The sequence below is a fragment of the Macaca thibetana genome, chromosome 7 (assembly GCF_024542745.1).
Source record: "Macaca thibetana thibetana isolate TM-01 chromosome 7, ASM2454274v1, whole genome shotgun sequence".
Taxonomy (NCBI): Eukaryota; Metazoa; Chordata; class Mammalia; order Primates; family Cercopithecidae; genus Macaca; species Macaca thibetana.
In genome coordinates, this window is record NC_065584.1 from 129,562,234 (window position 1) to 129,589,376 (window position 27,143).

The 27,143-nt window shown below is 52.8% G+C and overlaps 1 protein-coding gene across 6 annotated transcripts in view; it reads right to left on the reverse strand.

Moving 5' to 3' along the window:
- Positions 1-826: 826 nt before the first annotated feature.
- The window catches only part of SHF (Src homology 2 domain containing F), a 30,325-nt gene continuing 4,008 nt past the window's right edge, over positions 827-27,143 (reverse strand). Inside the window, exons 1-7 of one of the 6 annotated variants that reach the window (XM_050797861.1) lie at positions 20,962-21,473; positions 11,761-11,902; positions 8,822-9,028; positions 7,163-7,303; positions 5,750-5,921; positions 5,486-5,605; positions 827-1,744 (exon numbers count right to left, since the gene is read on the reverse strand). In XM_050797861.1, coding sequence (XP_050653818.1) covers positions 1,558-1,744; positions 5,486-5,605; positions 5,750-5,921; positions 7,163-7,303; positions 8,822-9,028; positions 11,761-11,902; positions 20,962-21,459 — 1,467 coding nt within the window. In that variant the 5' untranslated portion in view covers positions 21,460-21,473 and the 3' untranslated portion in view covers positions 827-1,557. Of the gene's footprint in view, positions 1,745-3,940; positions 5,606-5,749; positions 5,922-7,162; positions 7,304-8,821; positions 9,029-11,760; positions 11,903-20,961; positions 21,474-27,143 lie in introns of those variants that run through there. The other 5 variants (XM_050797862.1, XM_050797863.1, XM_050797864.1 and 2 more) reach the window with 5 other exon arrangements.

The window sequence follows — 27,143 nt, forward strand, 5'->3', positions numbered from 1 at the left end:
GGCCTCGAACTCCCGACCTAAGGTGATCCACCAACCTCGGACTCCCAAAGTGCTGGGATTACAGGCGTGAGGCACCGCGCCCGGCAAGGGAGTGCCCAATTTAAACGCCTACATACCACATATCCTCAATTTCGAGAAAATAGCCACTGGTTTAGAAACTCAAGTACTGTGATTCACAGCACACTTTGGAGGTTGCATGTTTAGGTTCTGGAAAAGGCCCTCGGACGGCCCTTCGGCGCAGTGGTCCCCGGAAGGTGCCTGCCCAGCATGTCCGGGGGTCCTGACCAGCCTGCCCGCGGGATGGGGCGGGCCTGAGAGCCGCTCCGCCTGGCGGCCCAGTGGGCCTTCCCCGGCCGGCCCACAGGCCTGGGCGGGTTCCAGCGGTGGGCGCCGGCCGGGGTGCGGTCTAGGCCGCGGGCCGGTGGTTAGGGGCTCGCAGGCCGGCCCCGCCCGCGGGTCTGTCCGGGACAAACCCTTCCGTCAGGGGGGCGAGGGAGGCGCGGCAGGCCCTCAGTTCCTTGGCCATGGAGACAAGCGCGGCCTCCGCGGCCCGCCCCGCCAGCTTTCCCGCCTCCGCCGGCGCGCGGCTTCAGCGTGGCAGGACGCTCCGCTCCCCGGCCTGGCGCGCTGCCTCTTTGTCTCTCCGCGCCTCCCCTCCTCCCAGACAAATGGCTGTTGGCAGGAAGTTGGACGCGCTCCGGGGAAGCCGCGCGCCGCGGGGAGGGGGCGCCGCGCGGCCAGCGGGCCTTGGGTGCCCCCAGCCAGGGCGGGGGCGGCGGCGATGTTTTGACATCTCGTCAAAGAAAGGAACTTGATGCTTCGAAAGTGCTTTTCACAGCCAGGCTGTGTCTGCTCCAGAGCTGATTTATAAGCAGAATCCACGCTCTCTTCTCCGCTCCCTCCCCCGTCAGCCCGGGGACGGCGCCGGAGGCGCGGGCGCGGCTGTGCCCGGCAGGATCGGGTTTATTTATTGCCTCTGGCCCGGAGCCGGGGCGGCCTGGGGACTGCACAGTTCCCTCTGCCCGAGCCCCTCCCCTTATCTCCCCACCCCCCAAAGCCGGCTGCTTCCCAGGGGCCTGCCTTCCCCAAACCCCAACAGACTCTGGGAGGAGCCTTCCGACGGTCTGGGGTGGAAGTCGGGGACGGAGGCAGAGAGATGGTCAGGCGCCCCATGGGGCCGAATTCTGCTCCACCTCGCAGGGACCCAGTGGGGAGAAGATGGTGGTGGTGGAGGTCGCCACCTCTGCCCTAAGGTCGGAAAGGAGCCGGAGCTGCCAATCTGAAACTCCCTACGACCCCAGCAGCTCTAGAACTCCCTTCCTCCAGGGGCTATCCTTTCTCTCCAGGGTTTCCTCTATCCCCAGCTCCAGCCAACCCCTTACTCCAAGGCCCCAGGAGCCCTTTCCCTTTAGAATAAGTTAAGGAATCTCCAGCTTCTGCTCAATACCCGGAGAAGAAAGGTTTGAAAGATCATGTCCCTGGCAAGCGCCACGGCCCTCAGCCAGGTGATGGGCACAGGGCTGGGTACAGGTCTATCACAGTGCCCTGGCTTCACATCTAAAGAGTCCGGATGGCCACAGGGTAGAGCAGGGACATGTGTTCGGCCCCCTTAATGGGTAGCTTGCGGCTGGCATAGTGGTGCACAATTTCTGGGACGCTGCTGAAGGGCGGGCTATTCTGGCCCAGCACATATTTGTGTTCCTTGGTCCGAGACAGCTTCATGTGCATGAATCCCTGGCTGCTCCTGGGAAGAGGAGAGGAGACTTTGATGAGTGGGGGCTCTCCTCAGCCCCCCATCCAGCCATTCAGTAACCCTCCCCAACCCTACAGCAAATGTGGTGGTTCCAAAGCCAGCTGAGAATGTGAGGTGATTAGGGGAGGTGGAGGTCAGTCCAGAAAGCAGGGGTGGTGGTGGTGTAAGTAGGTAGCACTGGGCATTGGCTTTGTGGTGAGGCCACTGGGTGTGCCAAGAATGTGTGTACAGGGAGTATACAGGGTGTGTGCAGGTGGAAACTGAGTGACCAACACCACCCCGACCCCTGCTGGCCAACCCTGGGGTCCAGGTACCCTGGCCCTCCAGCCTCTGTGGCCAGGGCCAGTTTAACCTCACCTTTCGTGAGCTGTATGGTAGGACACCTGTGAGGGGCTCCTGGTGGCTCATGTGGAACCACATACACCCTTGGCAGGAGGGTGGACAGATGTGACAACTAAGCTAGTCTTGGTTGGGGCTCTCCCTTCTAAAGACTAGGGGGAAGGGAGAAGCTGATCTGGAAGACCCCCCAAAATCTGGGAGTGCTCAGCTGCCTCCTCCTGGGGATATCCCTTCACTCTCTTGCTCTCTGGGTCTTCGACCAAGCCCCTAGCTCATTTATCTGGCCCTTCAGCCTACAATGACTTCATTCCCTTGCTCAGGGACATGCTCCTGCCTCTCCCATCTCCCTGCCACAACCAGGAAATCAGCATCAGTGCCTGGCTCTGCCCTCAAGACAAGGACCCCACTGCTCAGAGCTCTGGCTAGCTCCTGAATGTCCAGGGACCCTCGGCCCATGAGAGGGCACGGGAGTACCCAAGTACATTTGTCTAAACCACCACAGGCTTGGTCTGTGAGGCCTCAGGTCTGAAACCCAAGCACAGGCAAGGAGTAAGGAATGTTTTGGGGAGCCCTGAAGCCTAAGTGTTATATACTGCTGGCCACAGCCTACTTGGGGACAAGGACAGGGCTTAGAGATTAGTGTGGAAAGCAGAACCAGTGAGGGGGCTGCCTCCATCCTGAGGTCCACCCCCCAGAGAGGTGAGGCTGGCAATCCTCATCACTCGCCTCCCCTGTCTGGGTACAAAGACCCATTTCACCAGGCCCACAAGTGAGAAATCAGAGTGGGGAGGCTGAAGGGAGGTGACAGATGGGAGGAGAAAAGGAGGCCCCAAACTCCATCCCTCTGTCTCCCCAGGCATGGAGTCCTCAGGAGCCTAGCAGACTTCTGGGAAAAGGCCTGGGGCCCCAGGGCTGGGCGTGTCAGGGTGCAGGGTGGCGGGGGCCATCTGTAGGTCTGAGATAACTGAGGCTGACAGCTCAGGCCCTTGAGAAAAGGAGCCAGGGGCCTGAGGCAAACGGCCCCTGTGGGTGGTGGAGAGGGGAGGCAGTGTCCCCTGTCAGGCCCAAGGCTGTGGGCAGCAGCATGGGCCCTGCTTTCCTTCACCTCTTCTCAGTTTGGGGCTGACCACTTCCCCCTTAGTCCCCCTGGGGAATTGTCTCTCCTAAAAGCTGCACATTGTTATCTTCTCGAAAGAGATCTGCCTAAGAAGGACAAGTGGCCAGAGAGCTCAGCAGCCATCTGGATAACCAACCTCCTGCAGAGGGGATGGCTGTGCTTTCCCGCCTCCTGGGACAAAGTCCCAAGGGTCCATTAGGACACAGCAAAGCCCCTGCCAGACCCTCAGGGTACTGGGGTTAGGACCAGCTGGACTGCAGGACCAGGCTGTAGAGCCTTTTTGAGGAAGTTGTTTAATTACCAGTGAAAGCCCTTCCATTAGGGAGAGAAGAGAAACCATAATCATATTTCAGAGAAGCCATTTATATGTAAACGAGGCTCTGGCAGACAGATGTGGAGCCAGGTCAGCCAGGGCGGGAGCAGGTCTCCAGGCCTGCCTTGCCATTTTACCTCCCAGGCTAAGGCAGGCTGGCAGGGCTCCACTCTGGGAGCCAGACCCCTGGCATCTCCCCTTACCTTAGCCTGTACCAAACAATAATATGGCACTGGTGGAGCCCTGGAATACCATGGTTTGTGGAGTCAGACAGAGCTGGGTTCAAATCCTGGTTTTGGGACTTTATTACCTGGTGGCCTTGGGCAAGTAACAAGCCTCTTTGAATTTATTTTCTGTCTATAAAAAAGAGATCTATCTTGCAGGGGAGTAGTTGCTTTAGAAATGGCATATAGGTTGCTTGGTGTGCTCCATGAACTTTAACTATAATTTTTAAGGCAATACACATTTCTGAGGTTATATACATCAAATTTTTGACAAAAACTCTTCTGGGAAATGCTGCTTTGATTTTATAATTCAAAGACTCCTAGAGTATGACAGCTGGGGGAAAAAAAGCGGTATCTATCAATTCTACCTTTGGCAAAGGTAGAAACCGAGGCTTGGCGATATTAAGTGATTTCTCTAGGATCACATAGCTAGTTTATCAAATCCAAGAATAGAACTCAGGTTACCTGACTATAGTCCGGCACTTTTTCTATTATCTTTTTTTTTTTTTTTTTTTTTTTTTTGAGACAGATTCTTGCTGTTGTTGGCCTGGGCTGGAGTGCAATGGCACGATATTGACTCACTGCAACCTCTGCCTCCTGGGTTCAAGCAATTCTCCTGCCTCAGCCTCCTGAGTAGCTGGGATTACAGGTGCACACCACCACACCCAGCTAATTTTTGTATTTTTAGTAGAGACCGAGTTTCACCATGTTGGTCAGGTTGGTCTCAAACTCCTGACCTCAGGTGATCCACCAGCCTCGGCCTTCCAAAGTGCTGGGATTACAGGTGTGAGCCAACACGCCCACCACTTTTTCTATTATCTTTTAGTGAAGTTGAATAATTATCCCCCAGATATGTCTGGTTTAGTAGCCCCAAGTTTCCATAGATTGGATTTGTTTGATGGTCCCACAGAATGTGGTAGAAAGTGGTGCAGGTGTCCTACTAGTGATGGTGGGAGGCAAATGAACATACCACCCCACTGGCTTCCTAACATGGGGTACAGGGTCTACCAGGCAGAACTCCTGGTTGCCCAGGGCAGGGCTGGCCATGCTACCAGGGAGTCTGGGAGGCTGATCTACTGCTCCTGGGAGGAAAGCCTGATGGGAAGGGAGGGCCTTGCCTCCCCTACCTCTTCCAGGATCCAAAAGCTCAGACACCCCCCATCCTCAAATACACACACACAGACACACACACTCTTCCTCAGAGTAAACAGGAATAACTTTGTGTCCACTACCCTGCCCTCCTTCCAGCACCCAGCCCCCCTCCCGCCCCCTCGCCACCCTATACCTATAGACTCCCTCAGGAGTCTATAGACTCCCTATCTCCTTGCCTATGCTTCTAGAACATCTTGGGCTTCCATTAATAATGACAGTGATGATTTATTGAGCCCTTAGCACTATGCTAAGCACTTCTCATGCATTATTTCACCTAATCCTTCCCTATATCATCCCCCATCCATTTCATTAGTAAGGAAACTGAGGCCTAGAGAGGTTAAGGGGGCCCAGGCCACACAGCTAGAACAGAACCCTTCTGAGCTGCATGCTGAGGATCAACTATTTCTCCCAATGGACTCTGAGCTCCCTGAGAGCAGGGGCTGAGTCTCAGACATCTCAGGACCCCCAGTGCCTGGGGATCATTCATGGGGGATGGGGACCTCCCCAGCTTGGCGGGCATAAGGGGAATACTGGAGTCCCCTTCCACCCTGCTGGCTGTCCCTGCACCCACAACCGTCCCCACTCACTTGAGAGACAGGGAGAAGTCATTCTTGCTGGTCTCACTGTTGCGTACCAGGTAGCTGGCCTCTTTGCACAGCCGGAGCAGGTTCTCGGCGTCGGTTCGGCTGATGGCCCCATGATACCAGCTAAGGATGAGAGAGAGGAAGGGGGGCATCTCTGCTGGGTCCCTCGCCGTCCAGGCCCACCCATTGTGGGTGTCCCCTGTAGGGAAGCCAGTGCCAGGAGGGGAGGAGCAGAGAGGGAGTCCCCAGCTGGACACAGACACTCACACCTGGTTTTCCAGAGGCAGTGCTGGATCTGTCCACTCCCCCAGGGGGCTGCTGGGCTCCACGCTTAGGGGCTTGGCTGACTTGGGGTTCCCTGCAGAGAGTCGGGGAGGTAGCCGCCCCTTCTCCTCCCGGCCAGGTGACAGGCAGCTCTTCTCCGATCCTTCAAACTGGGCTGTGGGGAACATATCAGTCATGGACTCTAAGGACCCTAGAGGTCCTCAGAGGTCCCTACTAAATAGCCAGTGCCCAATCCCTACTCCTTCCCCGAAAGGATCAAAGGAATGTTCTGGGAGGGCAGCCCAGGCTCAAGGGCCTGACTGGCTCTGGGGACATAATCTTGGATCCATCCCCAGGTGGGGGTGGGCCTTCTGTGCCACAGGGCCTCGCAGTCCCCACACTGTGGGAGGAGAGGGCAGAGAAGCAACCCGAGAAACCATGCACACTTCTCCCTCCAGAGCAGCTGACTGCCTTCCCCCAGTCCATCCTCTCAGGGTGGCTTCAGCGCTGATAATATTGTTTCTTTCTCCTCCTCAGAGTTCATTACCGTTCTCCAAATCACCCTGCCAAGCCATTCTGTAGAAATGACTTATCGATCTGAGAACAATTATCTGACTCCCCTTGGTGCCATCCTGACAGGCTAATCCTGCCCAAAGCCACCAGCCGGCTCGCCCCTCCCCCACTCCCAACGTTGCTGCCCACTGGCTCCCTTCCTCAACCCACAGAGGCCCAGAGGCAGCACCTCTGCCCTCCCAGACCAGGGCAGCCTGATAGCTGAGCCTACATAAGGAAAGGCTGAGCCCCCATGGGTCCCCTGGCCACAGGCACACAGGCACACATGCACACATGCACGTATGGATAGACACCCTCCTTCATCCCATATTTTAAAATACAATATTCAGGCACAAATGTACAACCAGATGCTCATGCCTCTGCACACACACCCTTGGGTGCCCACTCTGGACAGAACTGAACATAGAGGAAGAATTAAGTGCATTCTTTCTCCTCATTTGGGCTCTTCTCTCCCTGTAGCCCTTTGAAGCCCTTATTGTCTTTCAGCCACCAGATGCAAGGGTCAGATCTGCTCCTTTGTGCCAAGGAGTTCCACACTTCCTGTGCCTGTCCCACCCCCACCTCAGGAGTATTTGCATTGCTGAAGGTCAAAGTGAATTTTAAATGGTGGATTTTTGTAGCGTGGTAAGGAACACATTAGAAAGGGGCCTCCCTGTAGGAGACACCATCCCACAGCTATGGGGAAGGGAGGAATGTGTATTTTGTCTCTTTCTTCTTATTCCCAAATGAGATTCTTCCTGGGGTCTCCAAACCCTGCCCCACCTCTCAACTCCTCCAACCCAACCCGCAGGGCCTGGAGGGGTGAGGACATGTCACCCTGGCCAGAAGCCCCCCAGGACCCACCGCTGCTGTCCTCCAGGCTGGGCTCAGGGAGGGGTGAGGCTGGACCGGAGATGTCCCTGTCCCCATCTGGCAGGGAGGGGCTGCTGTCCAGCTGTCCCACAGGTGGAGGCCAAGGTAGGTCTTTGATGACCTTAATGTCAACTGGAGCCAGCAGCAGAAGTGAGAAGAGAGACAGACAGTGACAGAGACAGAAAGAGGTAAAGGTTGAGACACCAAAACCCAGAGCCAGGACACAGGACAGCCTAGAAAGGAGGAGGGGGAGGGGCAGAGGCAGAGGCAGGTCAGCTTTTGGGGAGGGACTCAAGGACTGGGCGGAGCCAACGCTGACCACACCAGGCTGGCCTGGTCAGACGGTGGGAAGCGCAGGTGGCAAGCAGCAGGATGCAGGGTCTTGCTCTGCCAGCTCGTGGGTCCCCTTCATTTGACCTCTTACAAGCCTCCAGGGCCCACAGATACCAGGAACAAAGGAAATGCAGGACTAGGAGTGACCAGCCCCTCCCAGCACCACCTCCGGGTTCCCATAGCCTCCTGGCACCCACAGCCTTGCCTCCCTTTCTCCTTTTCCCCACAGCCTGGGAACTCGCAGGCAGCGAGAAAGAGCCAGCCTCGCCTCAGGTTGTCAGGATTACTCAGACTTGGGGGCAGATGTTTTATTGAAATTTAATGCCCACCCCCCATCTTGAGAAGAGTGATGCCACTCCGGCTGCTGGACTGCTAACGAGGTTTCCTAATGACGAGCATAGATTTTCCCATTAAGCAATCCAAACAGTATTGATTCTCCAAGGAGACTTCTGGAGATAAACGGCCCGTCCTCAATGGTGTGTGCTTTACAGGAAGAATATTAGAATCCTGTGGTTTTCCAGTCTGGCTGTCAGGGTGGGGAGGGCAGAGGAGGGCTGGGTCCAGCTCCAGGATGAGCCCCTTGCCCAAGCAGGGCAGAGGGGCATATGCGGGCAGGAGTGAAGTCGAATGACATTTGAGCCCTTTATGTTCTCCCTGAATCAAGGACCCAGGAGCAAAAGCCCTCTCCCTGCTCCGGGCTCTTGCTCCACCCACCTCAGACCGCTAACATGAACTTTTCCATGGTGGGCTTGGACTTGGGATGGACAGTGGTGTGGCTGCAACAGAAGAAACCTGATCTTCATCTGGCAATCAAGGGATTTCTCATAGCCTCACTCTGCTCCTCAGAAATCTCCTTGGGGCCAGACACCCCTGGTCTGCCAGGGCCTACCACTGGGAGGCAGAGCCCTAGAATTCAGGTTACACCCATAGCTGTCTTCATTGTTTGAAGTAAGTGCCTTCTTTTGTTAAATGTAAGTATTTTAACACATGTCACGAGTTTCATAAGTTTGTTTTGGAATTTATTTTTAAATATACCCAGTCCCCAAAAGATAGAAGTAGTCTAAGCCTCTTAGCTTCCAAGAGGTGGTGATGCAGGGCAATACCTTCATCCTTCTCCTGTACCCATTCCTTGACCCTAAACACAGCGCTGTGTCCACACTGCCAACCCCACCCCCTGCAGTACAGAACTCAACTACATTTCCCTAGAGTCCTGATCCTGGGCCTCCCTGGGCTCCTAGGGTCCACTCCTTCCATTCTCTTGAGCCTGGAAAGCTGCTCAGAGGCCCCGGCTGACCTGCCCTCTCCAACAGGACTCACCTGCAAAGGCTTTGGAAATCCGCTCCTTCTTCCACTCCCAGGGCTGGTCATACTCCTCGGGGGGCCTCTCATCATCCTCTGGCAGGCGGGACTCCCGGGGCCAGGGGGCCCCCTCACCTTCCGGGGTGGCCCCATCCTCCTCTGGCTCATAGGGTGTGTCATACAGAGGCAAGGGCTGAGTTCCTGTCTCCTTGGAGCCCCGGATCTCTGCCAGGGCAGGGCAGGAAGGGAGAGGTGAGGGCTCAGCCTTGGCTTTCTGGCTCCCCTCCTCCTACAATGCTTCTCAGCAACAAGCCAGGCCTCCTTCAGAGGAGATGCCCTGGCTCTGAGGGGAGCTCAGCAACTACACATCCTGGGTTCCTCAAACTCAAAACACTTCGGGTCACTAAAAGCAAGGGAGCCAATGAAGGCAAGGGCGAGTGGGCACCAGAGTAAAAGACAGGAAAAGGATCCTGCGACAGTCAGTGAGGGCTGGGTAAAATTTATGAGTTTAGGAAACTGAGGCACAATCCTCCCGTTGTCCACTTCCTCCCTGATGCCAAGTTCCATTTGTTTCCTTCTGTCTCAAATGATATCATTCCTTTTTATCTTTTTCTTTTTTTTTTTTTTTGAGACAGAATCTTGCTCTGTCACCGAGGCTGGAGTGCCATGGCATGATCTCGGCTCACTACAACCTCCGCCTCCCAGGTTCAAGCGATTCTCCCATCTCAGCCTCCCGAGTAGCTGGGATTACAGGCACCTACCATCATGCCTGGCTAATTTTTGTAGAGACGGGGGTTTCACCATGTTGGCCAGGCTGGTCTTGAACTCCTGACCTCAGGTGATCTGCCTGCCTTGGCCTCCCAAAGTGCTGGGATTACAGGCATGAGCCACTGCGCCCGGCCCGCAAATGATATCATTTCACAATCACAGAATTATTCTTTGCTGCCCAGACACTGTGGACCACCCCCGCCTTGAAACTTTCCCTTCGACAAGTTACATTCATCGTCATAAAGACCTCTCGCTTAGACATTCCATGGTTTCAAACACATCACCTTCTCCAAAGCTAACTGGTTCTCTTTTTGGGATCACTGACCCAGCCCCACCATTATTTTGTCCTTCCTGACTATCTTGAATGCTAATATCTGACCTTCAGTTGTGTGGCCTCCTGTACCACTTCAGGTCACACAAGTCACATCTGCTTCTCCAAAGTGACTATTGGAAAGGCAGTGACCATCCTCACCAAGGACCTGGCAAATACTTTCTTTCTGATCACCCCCAGCTGGCCTCTCCCTAGATCCTCTCTTGGCCTCTGTTCCCCAAGACCAGGTCTTATGTATCTCTCCCTATCCTAATTCCTTGAAATATACGCCCAGCCTCATGGCACTTGCTGCATCTGTATTTCCAGTCATTTGTGTCCATTGCCATAAAGATCTTTTGCTTTGACATACCATCGTTTCAAACTGACCACCTTCTCCAAAGCTAGTAGTTCTCTTACTGGGATCACTAACCCCAGTGAAAATATGATAAAAGCTATGGAGCTACTCCCCAGAAAAATGTGCTCCTATATTTTCACATATAATTTCAGGGCATTCATGGGGGCTTCGTGGGGGCTTCCTGGGGTCCACACCCTCTGACCTAAATGGAGTAGTAAGCTTCTCACTTTCTCCATTTCCGTCTACTACACTGTTCTCCTTGGACCTGGCCCTCCTTCATTCTTCAAATCCCATCTGTTCTTTGCCAATACCCAGTGACCTTCACCCTCATCTTTCCGTGTGTAGGTTACTGCTAGGGTGAACCTGCATTCTCCAGGCTCATGTTTCCAAGGGCTCCATGGAATAATATTCCGGGGATATTCTTGACCATTCTCTGCCTCCCTTACCACCTCTCCCAAGTAGGAGGAGCAGTTTATTGTATTGGTCAGTGAATGCACGTTCTCCTGCTCTTGAAGAGAAAGAACATTCTGGTTCATGCAGTCAGTGGCCTGCTCCTGTGTGTCTTTGACCCCGAGCCCCAGGTACCGAAGAGCAGGCTCTGAGCTTGGATGGGGACAAGCTCTGGCTCTTCCTTTGCAGGGTTCCCCCACTAGGCCTACTGAGTTGCCCAAGTCTGAGTGGGCAAGTTTAATTCTGTGGTGAAGTATTAAGAAGCCCATTGTGGTGACACATAAGCCCATTGTGGTGAACATAAGTAATGTTCTCTAATCAACTTTATCAGTAATAAAGCTGACATTTTCGTCCTGTTCCTCTCTTGCTCAAGAATTCATTATGGCTCCACTCCCCGTTTTGAAGCAAGTCCAGATTCCTCATTCCAGCCTACGAAGCACTGCCCTGCCCGTCTCGGACTCTCTCATCTAGGTTCCCATGCACACCCAGCGCTAACATCATCTGCCCCTGAACAAACTTCCTCTCACCCTGCCTCAAGGCTGTGGCTTGGACAGACCCACCCCGTCCTCTCTGATCACCCCTATTTGATCTCTTTCCCCTGGACTCTCTCTCAGCCTCTGTTCCCAAGACACATCTACTCATTTCTCCCTAGCCTCACTCTTTGGACTACTTGCCCAGGCTCATGACACCCACTGTAACCACATTTCCAGTCATCTTTCTCCAACTGCCATGAAGATGTTTCGTTTCAAACTCATCCCCCCTCCCAAGGCTAGTGGTTCTCTTTTTGGGATCACTGATCCTCCCAGCCCTCGCCACTATCTTTTCCTTCCTATCTTGAATGCTTCTATCTGCACTTCAGTTGCGTGGCCTCCTGTACCACTTCAGGTCTCATAGGTCACAGCTGCTTCTCCAAAATGACTCTGAAAGGCAGTGACCATCCTCCCCAAGGACCTGGAAAAGACTTTCTCCATATTTTCCAGGGACCAAAGAATCAGTCCTTAGACTTGTGAGTCACAAAGCCTGTTCTGCAGAGCCCAGGGCTCAGGGAGCACCTCCCCTGCCCCTGTCACTCACCGGCCATCATCTTTTGAGCCTCATAGGGCTCCATGTAGCCATCATTTTCAGGGACCTTCTCTGGGGCTCCTGAAGCTCCTGCTGAACCTTCACCAGTCTCCTGAACATCAAACGGGTCCGCATAGTCTTCTAGGATTGCTAGCTGTGGGAGGAGAGTGAAGACACTGGGCTTCAGGGAGAGGAGAGGCAACTCTGCTTCTCCCAAGCTACTCTGTCCATGGGAGCAAGAGTCCCAAGTAGGCTGCCTTCAATCCAGACCCCCAGGTACTCAAGGACAGGCTCTGAGCTTGGATGGGGACAAGCTCTGGCTCTTCCTTTGCAGGCCTTCCCAACTAGGCTGCCAACCAAGTGGTACATCTTTTTTTTTTTTTTTTTTTTTTTTGAGACGGAGTCTTGCTCTGTTGCCAGGCTGGAGTGCAGTGGCGTGATCTCGGCTCACTGCAACCTCCACCTCCTGGGTTCACGCCATTCTTCTGCCTCAGCCTCCCGAGTAGCTGTGACTACAGGTGCGTGCCACCGAGCCCAGCTAATTTTTGTATTTTTAGTAGAGATGGGGTTTCACCATGTTGGCCAGGATGGTCTCGATCTCTTGACCTCGTGATCCGCCCGCCTCGGCCTCCCAAAGTGCTGGGATTACAGGCATGAGCCACCATGCCCGGCCCCAAGTGGTACATCTTTTCCACTAATTTTGTGCCTCTAGGCCATCTCCTAGGCTAAATGGCCAGAAGGAGGCTAATGGGCCTCAGGTCCTGCCTCAAGTCAGGGTCCAAGCAGGACCAGAGCCTACACCAGGTGGTTCAACAAAGGGAATTACTTCAGAGAAACAGTTACAAAGGTGTTGGAAGAGTTCAAAGAGCAAGCAAAGAACAGGCAGACAACTCAGAGATTAGCATGGTCCATGCTTACGAGGGCACTTCCAGGTGGTGAACGAATAAACAGCTGCTCATCATCAAGGAAGGGAAGGTTGAGTACTCACTTTTTCAGTTCTGCTGATGGATCCTCACAACCCCTGTCATGTGGGTATTACTGTCCCCATTTTAAGGAGTCAGAGGCTCAGGGAAGTTAGGGAACATGTCCAGGACCATTCTACATAAGTTGAATTGGAACCCATGCCCTTTGTGCAAAAGGCTGCCAACCTGCCACCAGGGGGCATCGTGGCTGTCCTGGGAGAGAGAATGCTGGATGGAGTCCGCTTTGGGGCAGCCCTGAAGCTGTGCTGAAGTCCCTGTGGGTCCTGGAGGGCAGGGACAGGAAAGGCTTCCCTTTGGCCCTTCACTTCCCACACTGCCCCTTTCTCCCACACAAGTGGCTCACGGACACTCCTCTATGCCTGCTGTCATTCAACGCGGAGTGAACTGCAAACCACACACTCCGAAGAGGCGCTCAAGGTGCTCGGGGCGGGGCGCAGCTGAGGACAATAGAACCTTTCTCCAAACTGGGCTTGGGCTTCTCCTGATGGGGCGCTGGCTGAGGCAGAGACTGAGCCCAGTTCACCCAAGGCTGCCAGCACCCCGGGAGCACTGCACCAGTGGGTTGACGGGCGATGACAGGAGGTGGCTCCAGGGCCTGCGGCATGGGGAGAGGCCACTCTTGCCTTTCCTTAAATCTCAGTCCAGGCTTTGATTCGGAGCCAGATCAGGGCTGTAGGAGCCAGCTGGGCTGGGAGGCCGTGGGGTGAGTGGCCTGCTCCGGGTTAGAGGGACTGGGAATGGTGACCGCTAGCGAGGCAGAGATGAAGAAAGGAGACTCTCCGCCTCGGAGACCCCTTCTGCACGTTCCTTCGACCCCGCTATTCCCTCGGAGGCACCTCCCAACGGCTCCTACCATCTCATCCGGGCTCTTCAGCTCCCACCTTGTTCTATTCATGCCCTCAGCTACTTTACCACCTCCCTTGCATCTCTGCCTGCTTGTGGGATAACCACCATCTCAGATCATCCCATTACCACCACCGGGCTATCCATACCTGGAACTCTGTCATTTTTGTCTTTCCAACTCCAGTAAGCACCTGACATACAGTAGGCACTAGACAAATGTTTCTCCTTGATTATCACCTATCTCCCCTTGGAGGCCTTCACCCCTAGTCCTGCTTCTGCCAGGAAGTAGAGAAAATAAATCCACTCACCCCTACCCACCCAAGCTGCTTCCTCCCAGGCCAACTGGCACCCACAGCCCCACCCTTTGACCAAGGGGGCTCTGTGGTCAGCCCACCTTCGGTGATTCTGTCGGTCGGCAGCCAGCATCACACTCTTGTGGCAGCCGCTCAGCAGTGTCTGAATCAACCAACACATTATCCTTAAACCCTGCGACGTCTCTCCAGTGCTTCAGGAAAAAGTCTGTAGTTAAAGAGATTTGAAAGCTTCCACTTTCCTCTTTAGTTTCTCTCTACTCACCTTGGATCACTTTGTTACCAGAAAGCTGCATGTTCTTTCTACTTCAAAGGCTTTCCCTCTGCCTGGATCGCTTTCTCCTTCCTCCTCAAGAGCTAACTCTTATAGATTATTTCTTTAGCAAGCCTTTCGATACTCCCCCAGGCCTGTTAGGTGTCTCTGTGCTGGGCTATTATCACACTGCATGGTAAATATTTGTTTTGTTCCATGTCTTCCTGCAGACTGTGAGCTTCCTGAGGGCAGGAACCATGTTTACTGTCAAATTCCTGAAAGCTCTCCGTAAATATGTGTTAACTCCATTCACATAAAACAGGAAGAATGGACAAAGGAAGTACTTTTCCTTGTTCACTCAGCAGAGGAAGCATAAATCTGGATTGGGTGGGGTCATATGAGGGGACAGTCTTTCCAAGCGAAGCTGTGTCATCAGAAGCTGCTCGGCAGAAGTAGCTGGTCCAAGCCCCCGATATTCCCCCCACCCCTGCCTCTCCACTCCATAGAGCCCCTCCAGCCTCTCCCTCACCAAGCCTGCAGGCAGCACCCTTCTTACCCAAGTCCTGGGCCCATGCCCAGTGCCGCGACCCCTCCCAGGCTGGCGTGGGCCTCCTCAGCTCTAGCCTGCAGTGCCCGTGGGCGCCCCGGTGGCAACTCTGTGGGCAGCTCAATGGCTCCTCTGTTCCATTCCTGGCTCCACACCCAGCTCCAGGAAGCCCCGGCCCCACACCCTGGGCTGGGATGCCCAAAGGAGCCGCCCACAGGGCTGGGAGTCAGGAGCAGCAGCAGAGATGCCAGTTGGGAAGGATGGCAGGACAGGCACCCACCCTGGGCACAGAAGATCCCGGACAGAACCCAGGCCTGCTTTCCTGTGGCTTCTAGGTCCCCAGGATAAACTGCTCAGTGGAGGAAGCTGCCCCTATAGGCTTCCGACCCCTTTGACCTACCCTAATTTGTTGTTTTGTTTATGGTCCCTTTGCCCCACTCTGACGTGCTCACTACTGTATCCTGCATCAATCTCAGGGCTAGCACACAGTAGATACTCAATGTACACTAAGGGACGCTCAACAGGTGTCCTCTCCAGACTCCATCCTCTGGAGTGACATCACCTTTCAGATTCACCTTGACCTCTAATGGCTGCAGGATCAGGCTCTCAGCAGATCTACATCTGAATAGAAATCAAAGACTGTGGCGCAAAGGCCAAAGGGAGGAATTGTCCGCAAAGGACCTTTGGGGAAGACACCTGAAACCACGGCTGGTATTTAGGCACACTCTCTGATATAGCCAGAATGCTGCTGAAATGCTGAAAGAGTTCCAAACTAGTAGGTAAAGTATCTACTACCCAGAGGATCCCATCCCTCTGCTTCCTGCCACCCGGCAGGGTGCCTCCAGGACTCTGCTATTGTGTCTGTTCCAACTGGGCAGTGCCCCTCCCAGAGCAGCTGTCATACTTTGAATCTCCTTCCTGCTCAAGCCTCTCCTGTGGTAGCTAGCAGGCCCGCCATCTGGTTCCTCTTCCACTCTGCAACTGGGCCAAGCAACACATTCTTGACCCCCACCACGGGGCTCCAGGGGGGTGTGGATCTAGGAGGAGCAAGAGGGGCACGCGTTACAATGCGCGCCTTGCTCTGCAAGGTCCCCAGAGTCTACCACTGCCCCCTCCTCTATTTCTTTAGCTTACACTGAGTGTCTGGAAACCTCTTTTTATCTGTAGACCTCTGTCTTTTTATCTGTAGAAAAAGGATGGTAATAGTACCCATATCATAGGGTTGGGAAGAGGAAAATTAATTTGTAAAAGTTCTTAGCCCAGAGGCTGGCATGGAGTCAGTGCTGAACAAATGTTAGCTCTGAGGATAATCTTTTACATTCAGGTATTAAGGCCTCAGAGTTTAGGTGCTTGTCCAGGGTATGCAGCTTGTCAGCAGCAGAGACAAGACAGGGACCCTGACTTCCTGACTTGTAGTGTCTTACTACAGATTTTCCAAACATTTGGGAAATGCAGCATCTTCTCTCCTCTATTTGTAGATTTAAAATACACTTTAAATCTAAGGAGTCCTGCAGCAAAGAAATCAGTCTAATTTTGTTTAATCCTGTAATTTCTCAAAAATATTTAACCATGGAAGCCCTTTGTCACTGAAAATCTATTAACCCATTACAGTTTGGGAAGTAATGGTACATTACTTACCTTCCTCGAGATCAAACTTTTTATACCCATGGTTCCTGCTTATTGCAATGTCCTTCTCCTATTTTATCTGAGAAATCCCTTGACATAAAACAAATGTCTTTCCCTTTTCTAATTACAAGAACAATGCCTTGTTTATAAAACAGTCACACATTACAGACATGCAGTCGATCCTACCAACCCTCATAAGACCCTTGGGTATGTCTGGTGCCACCTTAGGACTGGGGAGCAAGTGGTGGTCCCCAGCATTCAGGAAGTGGTAAACTCAGTACAAAACACACCCCTCATTCCTTCCCTAAGAGTCTGCTTCCTCTTGTTCATTAGCAATTGCTTAGTGAATACCTCCTCTCTGCCAGGCACTTGGTGGTAGGTGCTGAGGGTCCAGGCATTGGGCTCACTCTACTACCTGCTGGCTGAGAAACCGTGCAAGTGTGACTCAGCATCCTGTGCTCTGGTTTCCCCATTTGTAACCTGGGGATAGTAGTAGAATCTTCCTCACAGGATTGTTTTCAGGATCAACTGGTCTAACACATGTCAGCTGCTTCAAAATGGTACCAGGCACAAGGGAACTGCTTAGTAAATGTCAGCCACCATATTATTAAAGACAAAAAGACCAAATTTCTGAGTCCTTCTGGAGGAGGCCCACAGTGATAGACACAAAATAAGCTCCAAGTTGTGAAGCCCTAAGGCTGGGCACCAGGCTCTGGGGGCACCCATAGGCCCACCACATGCAGGGTTTGGGCCCCACTTTTGCTCTCACATAATATGTTGATTCTGTGGTGAGGGCTAATGGAGTGGGCAGCAGGTACCCCTTCAAGCCCTGGGCCCCAGCCAGGGCTTGCTCAGCCTAGCCAGCAGCTCCCATCCATGGTCCTCAGGTTCCCAGCTCCCAACAGGCAAAGCGCCAGAGCTGAGTTGTCACTGAGTCATTCACTAGCCAAGGTAAGAAGCACAGATGTCTTCCAGACAGAGTTGGTGCCGCAGTGTGGGGTGACGGCACTGGGTGGAGTGGTCAGGCCTGCCATCCAGTCCCCCAGTAGCTGCAGGCCTCAGCCATCCTCAAAGCAGCAATGGCAGCACAGATGGCCAGCCTGTGAGGTTTAAGAGATTTAACTAGTCTACAAAAGTTCCTTCACCTGGACTCCTCCCTTCTCCTCCCTTCCTTCCCCAGACTCTCCTCCTCCCTCTATCTCCATCTGCAAGATAAGCAGATTGGACCTACAGACTCTGTGGAAGTCCTAAGAAGGAACAGTAAAACAAACAAGCAAACAAACTCCAAAAAGGCAAGCACCAGGTCTTCCAGGTGCTGTGTCCCTTTCAGCACCTAATGACATACACTTAATGAACACTGGCTAAGGGATGGTCCTACACTGACTGGCAGCCCCGATCAATCCTCCTAACCTCAGGGCAGGAATGTCTTGTTCAACTTCAGATGCCCTCACTGTATCCCTCACTTAACTCTTCCTACCTCTGTCTGTTTCCTCCTTTCCAAATCTGTGCCTGGAGGATCCAAGTCCTGTGGATATCATCTGTGAGATACAACTATTTTTTTAAGTTCTTAACATTTTGGGGCTTGTGAACCCCTATGAGAATCTAAGAGCTATACCTTTCCCCAGAAAAATAGGAAATATCTGCACACAATTTCTGGAGGTTCATGAAGCCCAGGAACCTCTCCATGAGCTAAGAAGAGCCCTGGTTTTAATCCAGGGTGCCTGACTGTCTTATTGTCCATGTTACCTCCCCACCCAGCCCCAAACATGTATCTTGGCATGAGGGAGGCAAAGGACACACCGCACAGATGGTCACAGACAGCTCAGAGCTTCGTCCAATCAGAGCCCTGTTCCCATATCCATCCCCTTCCCTAATTACACCAGGTTTTTCCTGCTGAAGGTCTGAGAAAAGGGAGCAAAGCAAGGGAAGGCCCAGCTCTCTAGCCCCCCTGCCAGAGCATGGCCTGGGGGCCAGACAAGGGCCCAGCATCATGAAGAAGCTCTTCCTCTGGCCAGATGGCAAGGCCCTGCCTGCCCGTTGCAGGGCGCGGCTCCTGCTGCTCCCACACCTGCCCTGCTAGGCCTGCCCAGATGGCCACCCCTGCACCCCTGCCAACTACAGCAGTGGGTCCCAGGATGGGCTGGCAGCCAGAACCCCACGTGGAGAGAAGGCTAATGGTCCTGAGCCCCCCTGGGCCTCTCAGGGTACTGTCCAGGACCTGGTTCTCTCCTGCCCCCATACTAACTGGGTTTCTGCTCAATCCCTCTGGCTTGTCATAGAAACACCTCCACCCATTCCATCAAATCTCATGACCCATCCCTTCTCAGAGGGTTCTGACTCCCCCAGCCCCAGCCACTGGGTTCCAGAGGAGAGAATAGGCCAGCACAAAGCACATCCCTGTTCCCAGGCCTCATCTCATGTCAGGAGGAGACCTCAAAGCAAGCCAGGAGGCCTGAGAGAATGAGGAACAGAAAACAGTGAGAAAGTGGCCACATAGTACATAAACACCAGCTCCACTGGGCCACAGGGGCATGCGCCAGCTCACATCCAGGAGCAGCATCTCTTAGGTTTAGGGTAAGGGACTCAGTCTGAGCTTTTCCTAGGGGAAGACTCAGACCCCAAACTCTGCTCCTAAATGGGTGGGGAGCTGCTCTCTCTAAATGGTGGGAGGCCCCAGGTCAGGGCCCATAGAGATATAGCATCCCTGCCCCGGGCCAACTCAGATGGCATCCTGGGTCTTTCTCATCACACCCATTAAAGAAACCACAGATTGTATGGCTCCTGGGAGAGCCTGCTGGATTTCATTCCTGTCCCTGTAGCTGACAAAGGAGTCAGACATCTCTTGGCCCCTAAGTCTGAAAAGCACACAGATCACAGGGCTGACCCAAGCTGAGGCATGGAGGCCCTTGGCAAGAAGAGGTTGTGAGTTGCTGCATGGAACTGTGTGGGTGCAGCCCCTTCCTTGGGGGTGTCTGGGAAAATGTGCAAGGGAAGCTGCGGCTAGGGGAGTCCCTGACCCTCAGGCCACCCTGATAATGGACAGTCACCATTCAGGACATATTTATGCATCCTTCTTTATGTCAAGCATTGTGTCAGGCACTTGGGAGACACAAGAAGACATGGTCCGTGTCCTGGAGGAGCCCATGGCTTGGTGGGCAGCCTGTTAGGTCATCCAAGCCACTGTAGAGAGGAGAAGGGCCAAAGACAGCTCAGGCCCATGTTGCCTGTGCCAAACAGGCAGTGGTTAGAGAGAAGGAGACTGACTGGTCAGTGGGAAGAACAGGGCCTACCCCTCTCTCTGCCTCACTGTCACCACCTCCATCACATCACACAATAGCGGGGGACAAGAAGCAGACAAGCACAGCCTGGGAGAAGTGCCCTTGAACCTTCCTCTGCAGAACAAGTATCCTGGCCCGGGATGGGCAGCCATGCCCCATAGCAAAAACTAGGGGAAAAAGAATTTGCATTCCTGAGGCTTCTGCTCTGGCCCTGACAGATCCCTCTCATCCAGGAAATGTGGCGGAACGGCGCTCTCTCAGCTAAAAAGCCTCAATCCTGGAGCCAACAGATTCGGAAAGCAACTCTGCACTCCAATCAAATACAAATGTTCTCTGCTGAGGAGCGGCGGGTAGGCCCCAGAACTGAGCTCCCGGGGCGAGTGAAGAAGGACAACAGAGCCAAGGCAGCCCACAGAGTCATCATCACAGAATTGAGGGGCCTGGAATGGCTTTCAGCTCTCACTCTGCCAGGGAGGAATAAGGCCGACCCGAGTCAGGGCAGGGCCCTGAGACATGGTGGATGTCCTGTTCTCCTCCCTATCCTGGTGCCTGCAGACCCAGGAAAAGCTCCAGCCTCCCTCAGAATGGACCCGGGGGAGAGGGAGGCCAGGAGGAGAGGAGGAATGGGCTCAGCTGCTTAGCCCCATGTGGGCAACAGGTCCTGAGCACTGACTATCCTCATACCTGATAGGACAAGGGAAGGAGGAAGGAGTGGGCCTGGACCCCAGGAAGCCCCCCTTGGCAAGAACTGTAAGCTGCCTGTCTTGGCCTCCTGAGAACAACAGCCCATAGGGCAAAGGCCAGTTCGTGCTGTGTCCGCAAGGAGAAACCCGTCTTCACCTCCTTTCTGGGGCTTCGGCACCTGCAAGGATGCTTAGGCTGGAGAAATAGGAGGAGGAAGAGGAGGAGGAAGCAAAGAGGCAACAGGAGGGAAGAGCTTTGTGCTGGCTATGCCCTGGGGGAAGGGTCAGAGATCAAAGGGCAGTGAGCTGCTGCTTCCAGAGGGGCAGAAAGGCCATCAACCAGTGGGGGTTGGGAGGTGCGCCTCAATTCCCGCTAGAAAAAGGCTCACGGATCAGGCTGGAGGGGGCTGCGAAGTGCAGAGCCAGCCTGGGAGGGGGAGGGTCACCAGTCCTGGGGCCATTACAGGGAATGGGGCAGAGGGGCAGAGTTTGGGGCTTCCGTCTCAGATGAGTCGGCTGAGAACCTGAACAAAGGTGGGTGAAGGCTCGGAGCCCCGGGGTCAGGGGCTCGCGTCTGCCAGTCGCTGAGACACCGAGGGGCCCGAGTCAGGCCACCTTTGTCCCTCTCGCGACCTCCAGACCCCTGACCGCCTCCCCTCCCCGCCATCCCGGCCCGGCGCGGCACTCACCCTGTCGCTGCTGGCGGGGGGTCCGGAGATCCGCTCATCAGCAGGGGGCGCCGGGGGCCCCGGGGTCTCGACCCGAATAAGGCGGTGTGGGGGAGAGCCGTGGCGCGGGGGCGGCGTGGGGCCGGGGGCAGCAGGGGTGGCGAGGGCGGCGGAGCCGGACGACCCCCCGGAGTAGGGGTCTTCGAAGTCGCGCTCCCGCTGCAGCCTGTAGGCGGCCAGGATGTCCGGAGGCGGCGCGGGGGGCGCGGCCGGAGAGGGCGCAGGGGGGCGGTAATCCGGCTCAGGGGGCGCCGGCTTGCTGCCCCCTCCGCCGCCGCCCCCCCCGCGGAAGCCCAGGTGCTCCCGGAGCCACTTGGCTACTCCGCCGCTGCCGCCCCCTCCTGGGCCGGCTCCCGCACCCCCGGCGCCCCGGCGGGACCCCCCTGGGCCGCCCCCAGCGCTCCCCTGGGCCCGCGGCCCCGGCCGGGAGCCCGCCGGAGGAGCTCCGCTCAGTAACATGGGGCCGCCAGACTGAGCGAGGGGAGCGCAGCGGCTGGTGGGGGGCGGGGGCAGGGGTGGGGAGGGGGGCGGGGCTCCGCCGGGCGGGGAGGGGGCGGGGCGCGTCAGTAACAAGGGAGAGGCGGGACTCCGCTCCCTAACGGGGTCTTCCTCCTCCCGTAGCTGAGAACAGCGGACGCGGGCTTCCAGCCAGTGTGGGCACACAAGAAGTGAAGTGGGCAGCCCTGGGGCAGAGGATGCGACTACTGAACTGAGGTTGAATCCTTCATATGTCGCTACGCGATCCCCTGTGGGGCGCGCATCCATCCCCATCTGTTCTTTTCCCCAGCTCCCAGGTCGTGCGAGACGCAGAGAGGGGAGCCCCCAGACTCCTGACTCTAGGGCGCCTTCCGCCTCTCCTCTTCCCTCTCCCAGGATCTCGCAACTGGGAAACTATAATCTAGGAGGAAAACCTAGGCGGGCAAGAAAAGGGGCTGTTCTGTAAGATGTGTCTGTAAGCCTCCTCCTCCCGTGCTACCTTGGGAGCCCCACAACCTCCTCCCATCCAACCCTACGCACTGCACATACCCGAACCTATGTTACTTCCCAATCCAGGCAAACACATCTCACATCACATACAAACAACTCCCTAGAGACGCCCACTTCTCCCGTGTCGTTTCCACACACGCCCTTCTCACACGCAAACAGCCCTCGCTCAAACACCCCCCACCCACGGGAGCACCTGCCCAGAGCGGGCCCACCCAGCCCTGACGGTAGCATGCGCACGCACGCAGAAATCCCTTCCAGCCACATCCCGGGCTTCATTGTCAATCAGATTAGTAACAGAATGGAAACAGACAAGTCAATAAATCAAGTCTAGAAACAGTCCCAGTGTTGTCTATCACCAACTCCTTATCCTCTCGAGGCTTGGATGCTCAAGTGCTAGGCATTTTTGTCTTAGAAATAAAACCACTTCCGACTGGGCGCGGTGGTTTACGCCTGTAATCCCAACACTTTGGGAGGCCGAGGCGGGCGGATCACGAGATCAGGAGATGGAGACCATCCTGGCTAACACGGTGAAACCCCGTCTCTACTAAAAATACAAAAAAAATTAGCCGGGCGTGGTGGCGGGCACCTATAGTCCCAGCTACTCGGGAGGCTGAGGCAGGATAATCGCTCAAACCTAGGAGGCAGAGGTTGCAATGAGCTGAGATCGTGCCACTGCACTCCAGCCTGGGCGACAGAGTAAGACTCCCGTCTCAAAAAAAAAAAAAAAAAAAAAAGAGAAAAAGGAAAGAAATAAATAAAAGAAATAAAGCCAGTTCCTCACCATAAATGTAGCCCTGAAGCCAACACCAACATTTGCTTTTGGCTCTGCTGGGAAAGTAGCTGCCTCACCTCACCTTACCCCACTCTCTTTCCCCCACTGCCTCAGTGTCTCCGCACTCCTAGGCTCATGTCTGCCTCTTTTTTTTTTTTTTTTTTTTTTTTTTTGAGACAGAGTCTCACTCCATGGCTGGAGTACAGTGGCGCGATCTCAGCTTACAGCAACCTCCACCTCCCGGGTTCAAGTCCTCCCACCTCAGCCTCCCTAGTAGCTGGGATTACAAGCGTGTGTCACCATACCTGGTTAATTTTTTGTATTTTTAGTAGAGACGGAGTTTCACCATGTTGGCCGGGCTGGTCTCGAACTCCTGGCCACAAGTGATTCACCCGCCTCGGCCTTCCAAAGTGCTGGGATTACAGGTGTGAGCTAAGGGCACCTGTCCATGTCTGCCTTTTGAGGGCGCAAAAAGCCAAGAGGCCCCAAAGGAAAGTAGTTCAAAGCAGGGGGTGTAAAGAAGGATGTAATGGCAAAACTGTGAATGTCCTGGGATTCCCAGGGCATCAAGTCTCAAAATATTTGTTGAATTCCTGTTTTGTGCAAATTCTAGTTGGGCAAGGTGGCTCACACTTATAGTCCCAGGTACCCGGGAGATTGAGGTGGGAGAATTGCTTGAACCCAGAAGTTCAAGGCTGCAATAAGCTATGATTGTGCCACTGGTCAGACAGTGCTGCTTGTATTTAGGACAGTGCTTCTCAAGCTTTAAAGTGGACACTAATCTCCTGGGGATCTTGTTGAGTTACAGATTCTGACTCTCTAGGTCTAGCTGGGGTGCGGTCCCAGGTGATACAGATGGTGCTGGCCCCAGACTACATGTTGAGTAGCTGGACTGTAGGCGATACTGGAGAATCTGATGTTGTACTTGGTTTTATGAAGTATAATAGAGAAAATACCGTGCGTATTTTTAAAATGTGCAGTTAAATTGACTAATGATGCAAAACAAAGCTGGACATAGAGATGATAAATATAGAAGAATGGTCCAGTTAATGTATATCAGAGAGTTTCCATGGTCACCAGGTGTGAGGGCATGGATAGGTAACTAATAAGAAATCCAATAGTTGTGGGCCGTAGCCAAGTATTTGGGGAAGGTACTCAATGCTACTGATCCTTGCTTTCATTATCTCTGGAAAGGGCATGATAATCATTGAGTGAGGATTAAGGGAGATGATGAATATGAAAAAGGTTTGAAAACTGTAAAATGCTCACAGTGGAAGGTGTGACATGAGTTAAACTGCTTGACAGCTCAGAGGAATGAAATCAATCAAGTCTGCAGGCTTCATGCAGGACAGGAGGTAGACCTGAGCTGGATAGGATTTGGACAGATGAAGCAAAGGAGTGAAAGGTCATTCCAAGACAGGAGATCAGCATTAGCTGGACAAAGGCATAGATGTGGGAACCCGCACACCATAAAGAAGGGGAGTATTCATGGTGGGAAGAGTAGGAATAAAATTAGATGGGAAGGAGGAAAGAGTCATAAAGGTAGGGTTTAAACAATAATTTCAAAATTATAATAACTTGTGTAAACCATACACTTACTCTTGTTTTAAAAGATCTGCTAATGTACTTTCCTCCATTACCAGAGTGTGAGCTCCTAAAAGCAGGCAGTTTTAGCACCTCATGGGGCCAGGCAGCTTGAAAGGAACCAAGGATACAGAGGTGAGGCCATCACAGCAAGGCTCCTCTGAGTATTGGGGGGAATTTTCTAGATTCAAATTCTGTTTACCTTTTCTTTCCTTTAGAGATGAGGTCTCACTCTCTTACCCAGGCTGGAGTGCGGTGGCACAATCATAGCTCACTGTAGCCTTGAACTTCTGGGCTCAAGCGATTCTCCCACCTCAACCTCCCGAGTGTGATCCGCCTCGCCCAACTAATTTTTAATTTTTTGTAAAGATGGGACCTCAGTACGTTGCTCAGACTGGTCTTGAACTCCTGGCCTCAAGCAATCCTCCCACCTCGGCCTCCCAAAGCACTGGAAGTACAGGTGCACACCACCACACCTGGCTAATTTATTGTATTTTATTTTCCATAGTTTCTTCATGGTTAGATTCAGGTTACACATTTCTGAAAGGAGCACTACGTAGGGGATGTTGTTGACTTTTTAGTGTGTTACACCAGAAGACCCATAATGCCCATAGAAACAAAGGTTTTGCTATGTTGCTTTGACTGGTCTCAAACTCCTGCCGCTTGGGCCTCTGACAGTGCTGGGATTACAGGTGTGAGCCACTGCACCCAGCTTAGATTCAAATTCTTGCGTGTTAAGCAGTTCGCCATAGTATCAGGATTCTGTAAGGAAGCATGGGTGCTCCCATCACCAAGTGCAGAGCTATCACATGGCATCGGTTTAACAATGTTGAAATGGATAAAGACAATTTCTCTTTCTTATTCTTAGTTTTATATAGCTATAATTGTGGTATACACATAATTTTATATCTTTTTTAACTTAACATTATATCATAATTTTCCCATTTTTGTCATGTAGGCTTATTTTCTTCCAAAATTTTTGGGGAAACTATAAACCCTACAGAAAAACCCAAAGAAAATATAGTGGAGGGTGGGCACAGTGGCAGAAGCCTGTAATCCCAGCACTTTGGGTGGCCAAGGTAGGCGGATCACTTGAGCTCAGGTGTTCAAGACCAGACTAGGCAACATGGTGGAAATCCTGTCTCTATTTAAAAAAAAAAAAAAAAAAGTAAGTGTAGTGTAAACCTACTTACCCTTCAGCTAGATTCATCTCTTTTTAAATTTTGGCATATTTGCCGTATTCCTCTCCTTTTTCTTTCATTTTCTTACCCACTTGGTACAAGTTGCAAATATCATGACACTTCGGTTTTACATACTTCGGCAGGCATTGCCTAAAAATAAGGAATTCTATCAGGCTACAAGATGATTATCACATTTAGGAAATTTAATATTTCTGTAATACTATTGTTTATCGTACAAATCTTATTAAATTTTTTGATTTTTCCTGAAAGTGTCTTTTATAGTTTTTGGTTTGTTTGTTTGTTTTTAAAACATTTTAAAATTTTCCTTCAGGCAGCCTCCTGAGCCAGAGTAGGCTCAGAGAAACTCTCTACAGTTTTTTTTCCTGATTCCAGATGTTTGTTTGTTTATTTATTTATTTATTTATTTATTATTTTGAGATAATCTCGCTCTGTCATTCAGGCTGGAGTGCAATGGCACAGTCTGGACTCACTGCAAGCTCCACCTCCCGGGTTCACGCCATTCTCCTGCCTCAGCCTCCCGAGTAGCTGGGACTACAGGCGCTCGCCACCATGCCCGGCTAATTTTAGTTTTGTATTTTTAGTAGAGACAGGGTTTCACCGTGTTAGCCAGGATGGTCTTGAACTTCTGATCTGGTGATCTGCCTGCCTCGGCCTCCCACAGTGCTAGAATTACAGGTGTGAGCCACTGTGTCCAGCCCTGATTCCAGTTTAATTAAGGTTCCACATTTCATTTGTTTGCTAAGTTCCTTCAGTCTATTTTAATTTTGAACAGTCCCTTACTCTTTTGTTGCTAGTTTTGTTTTTCATCACATTTATCCTTTTGAAATATCCGGGCCAATTGTCATGTAGGATGTCCCACATTCTAGACTTTTCCATAGTTTCTTCATGGTTAGATTCAGGTTACACATTTCTGAAAGGAGCACTACGTAGGGGATGTTGTTGACTTTTTAGTGTGTTACACCAGAAGACCCATAATGCCCATTTGTCCCTTTATTGGTGATTCTAGGCTTGATCACTTGATTAAGCTGGAGTCCACCAGATCTCTCCACTTTACAATTTAAAGAAAGCTGTGGAATGATATTCTGAGATCTTTTAGCTGTTTTCTTCAAGCAACATTTTATCCCATGGTTTTGTCCCCAACATTGATGATCTGTACTTACATTTGCTATTACACTGGGGATTGCAAAATAGTGACTCTCTAATTCTATACTTCTATGAATTCAAAATATCTGAGACAGGTCTCAACTAATTTAGAAAGTTTATTTTGCCAGGGTTAAGGATGCACCCATGACACAGCCTCAGGAGGTCCTGAGGACATGTGCCCAAGATGGTCACAGCCCAATCAATGTGTATAAAATGTACATTGGTCTGGTCTGGAAAGGTGGGACAACTGGAAGCCAGGGAGGGGGCTTCCAGTTCACAGGTAGATGAGAGACAAATGGTTGTGTTCTTTTAAGCCTCTGGTTAGCCTTTCACTGAATACACAATATACATGTGAGAGGAGAGGAGAGGAATAGTCACCTATGCCTTAGTCTGGTTTAGTGAAACAATAGGGCAGAGGAAACAATCAGATATGCATTTGTCTCAAATGCATATAA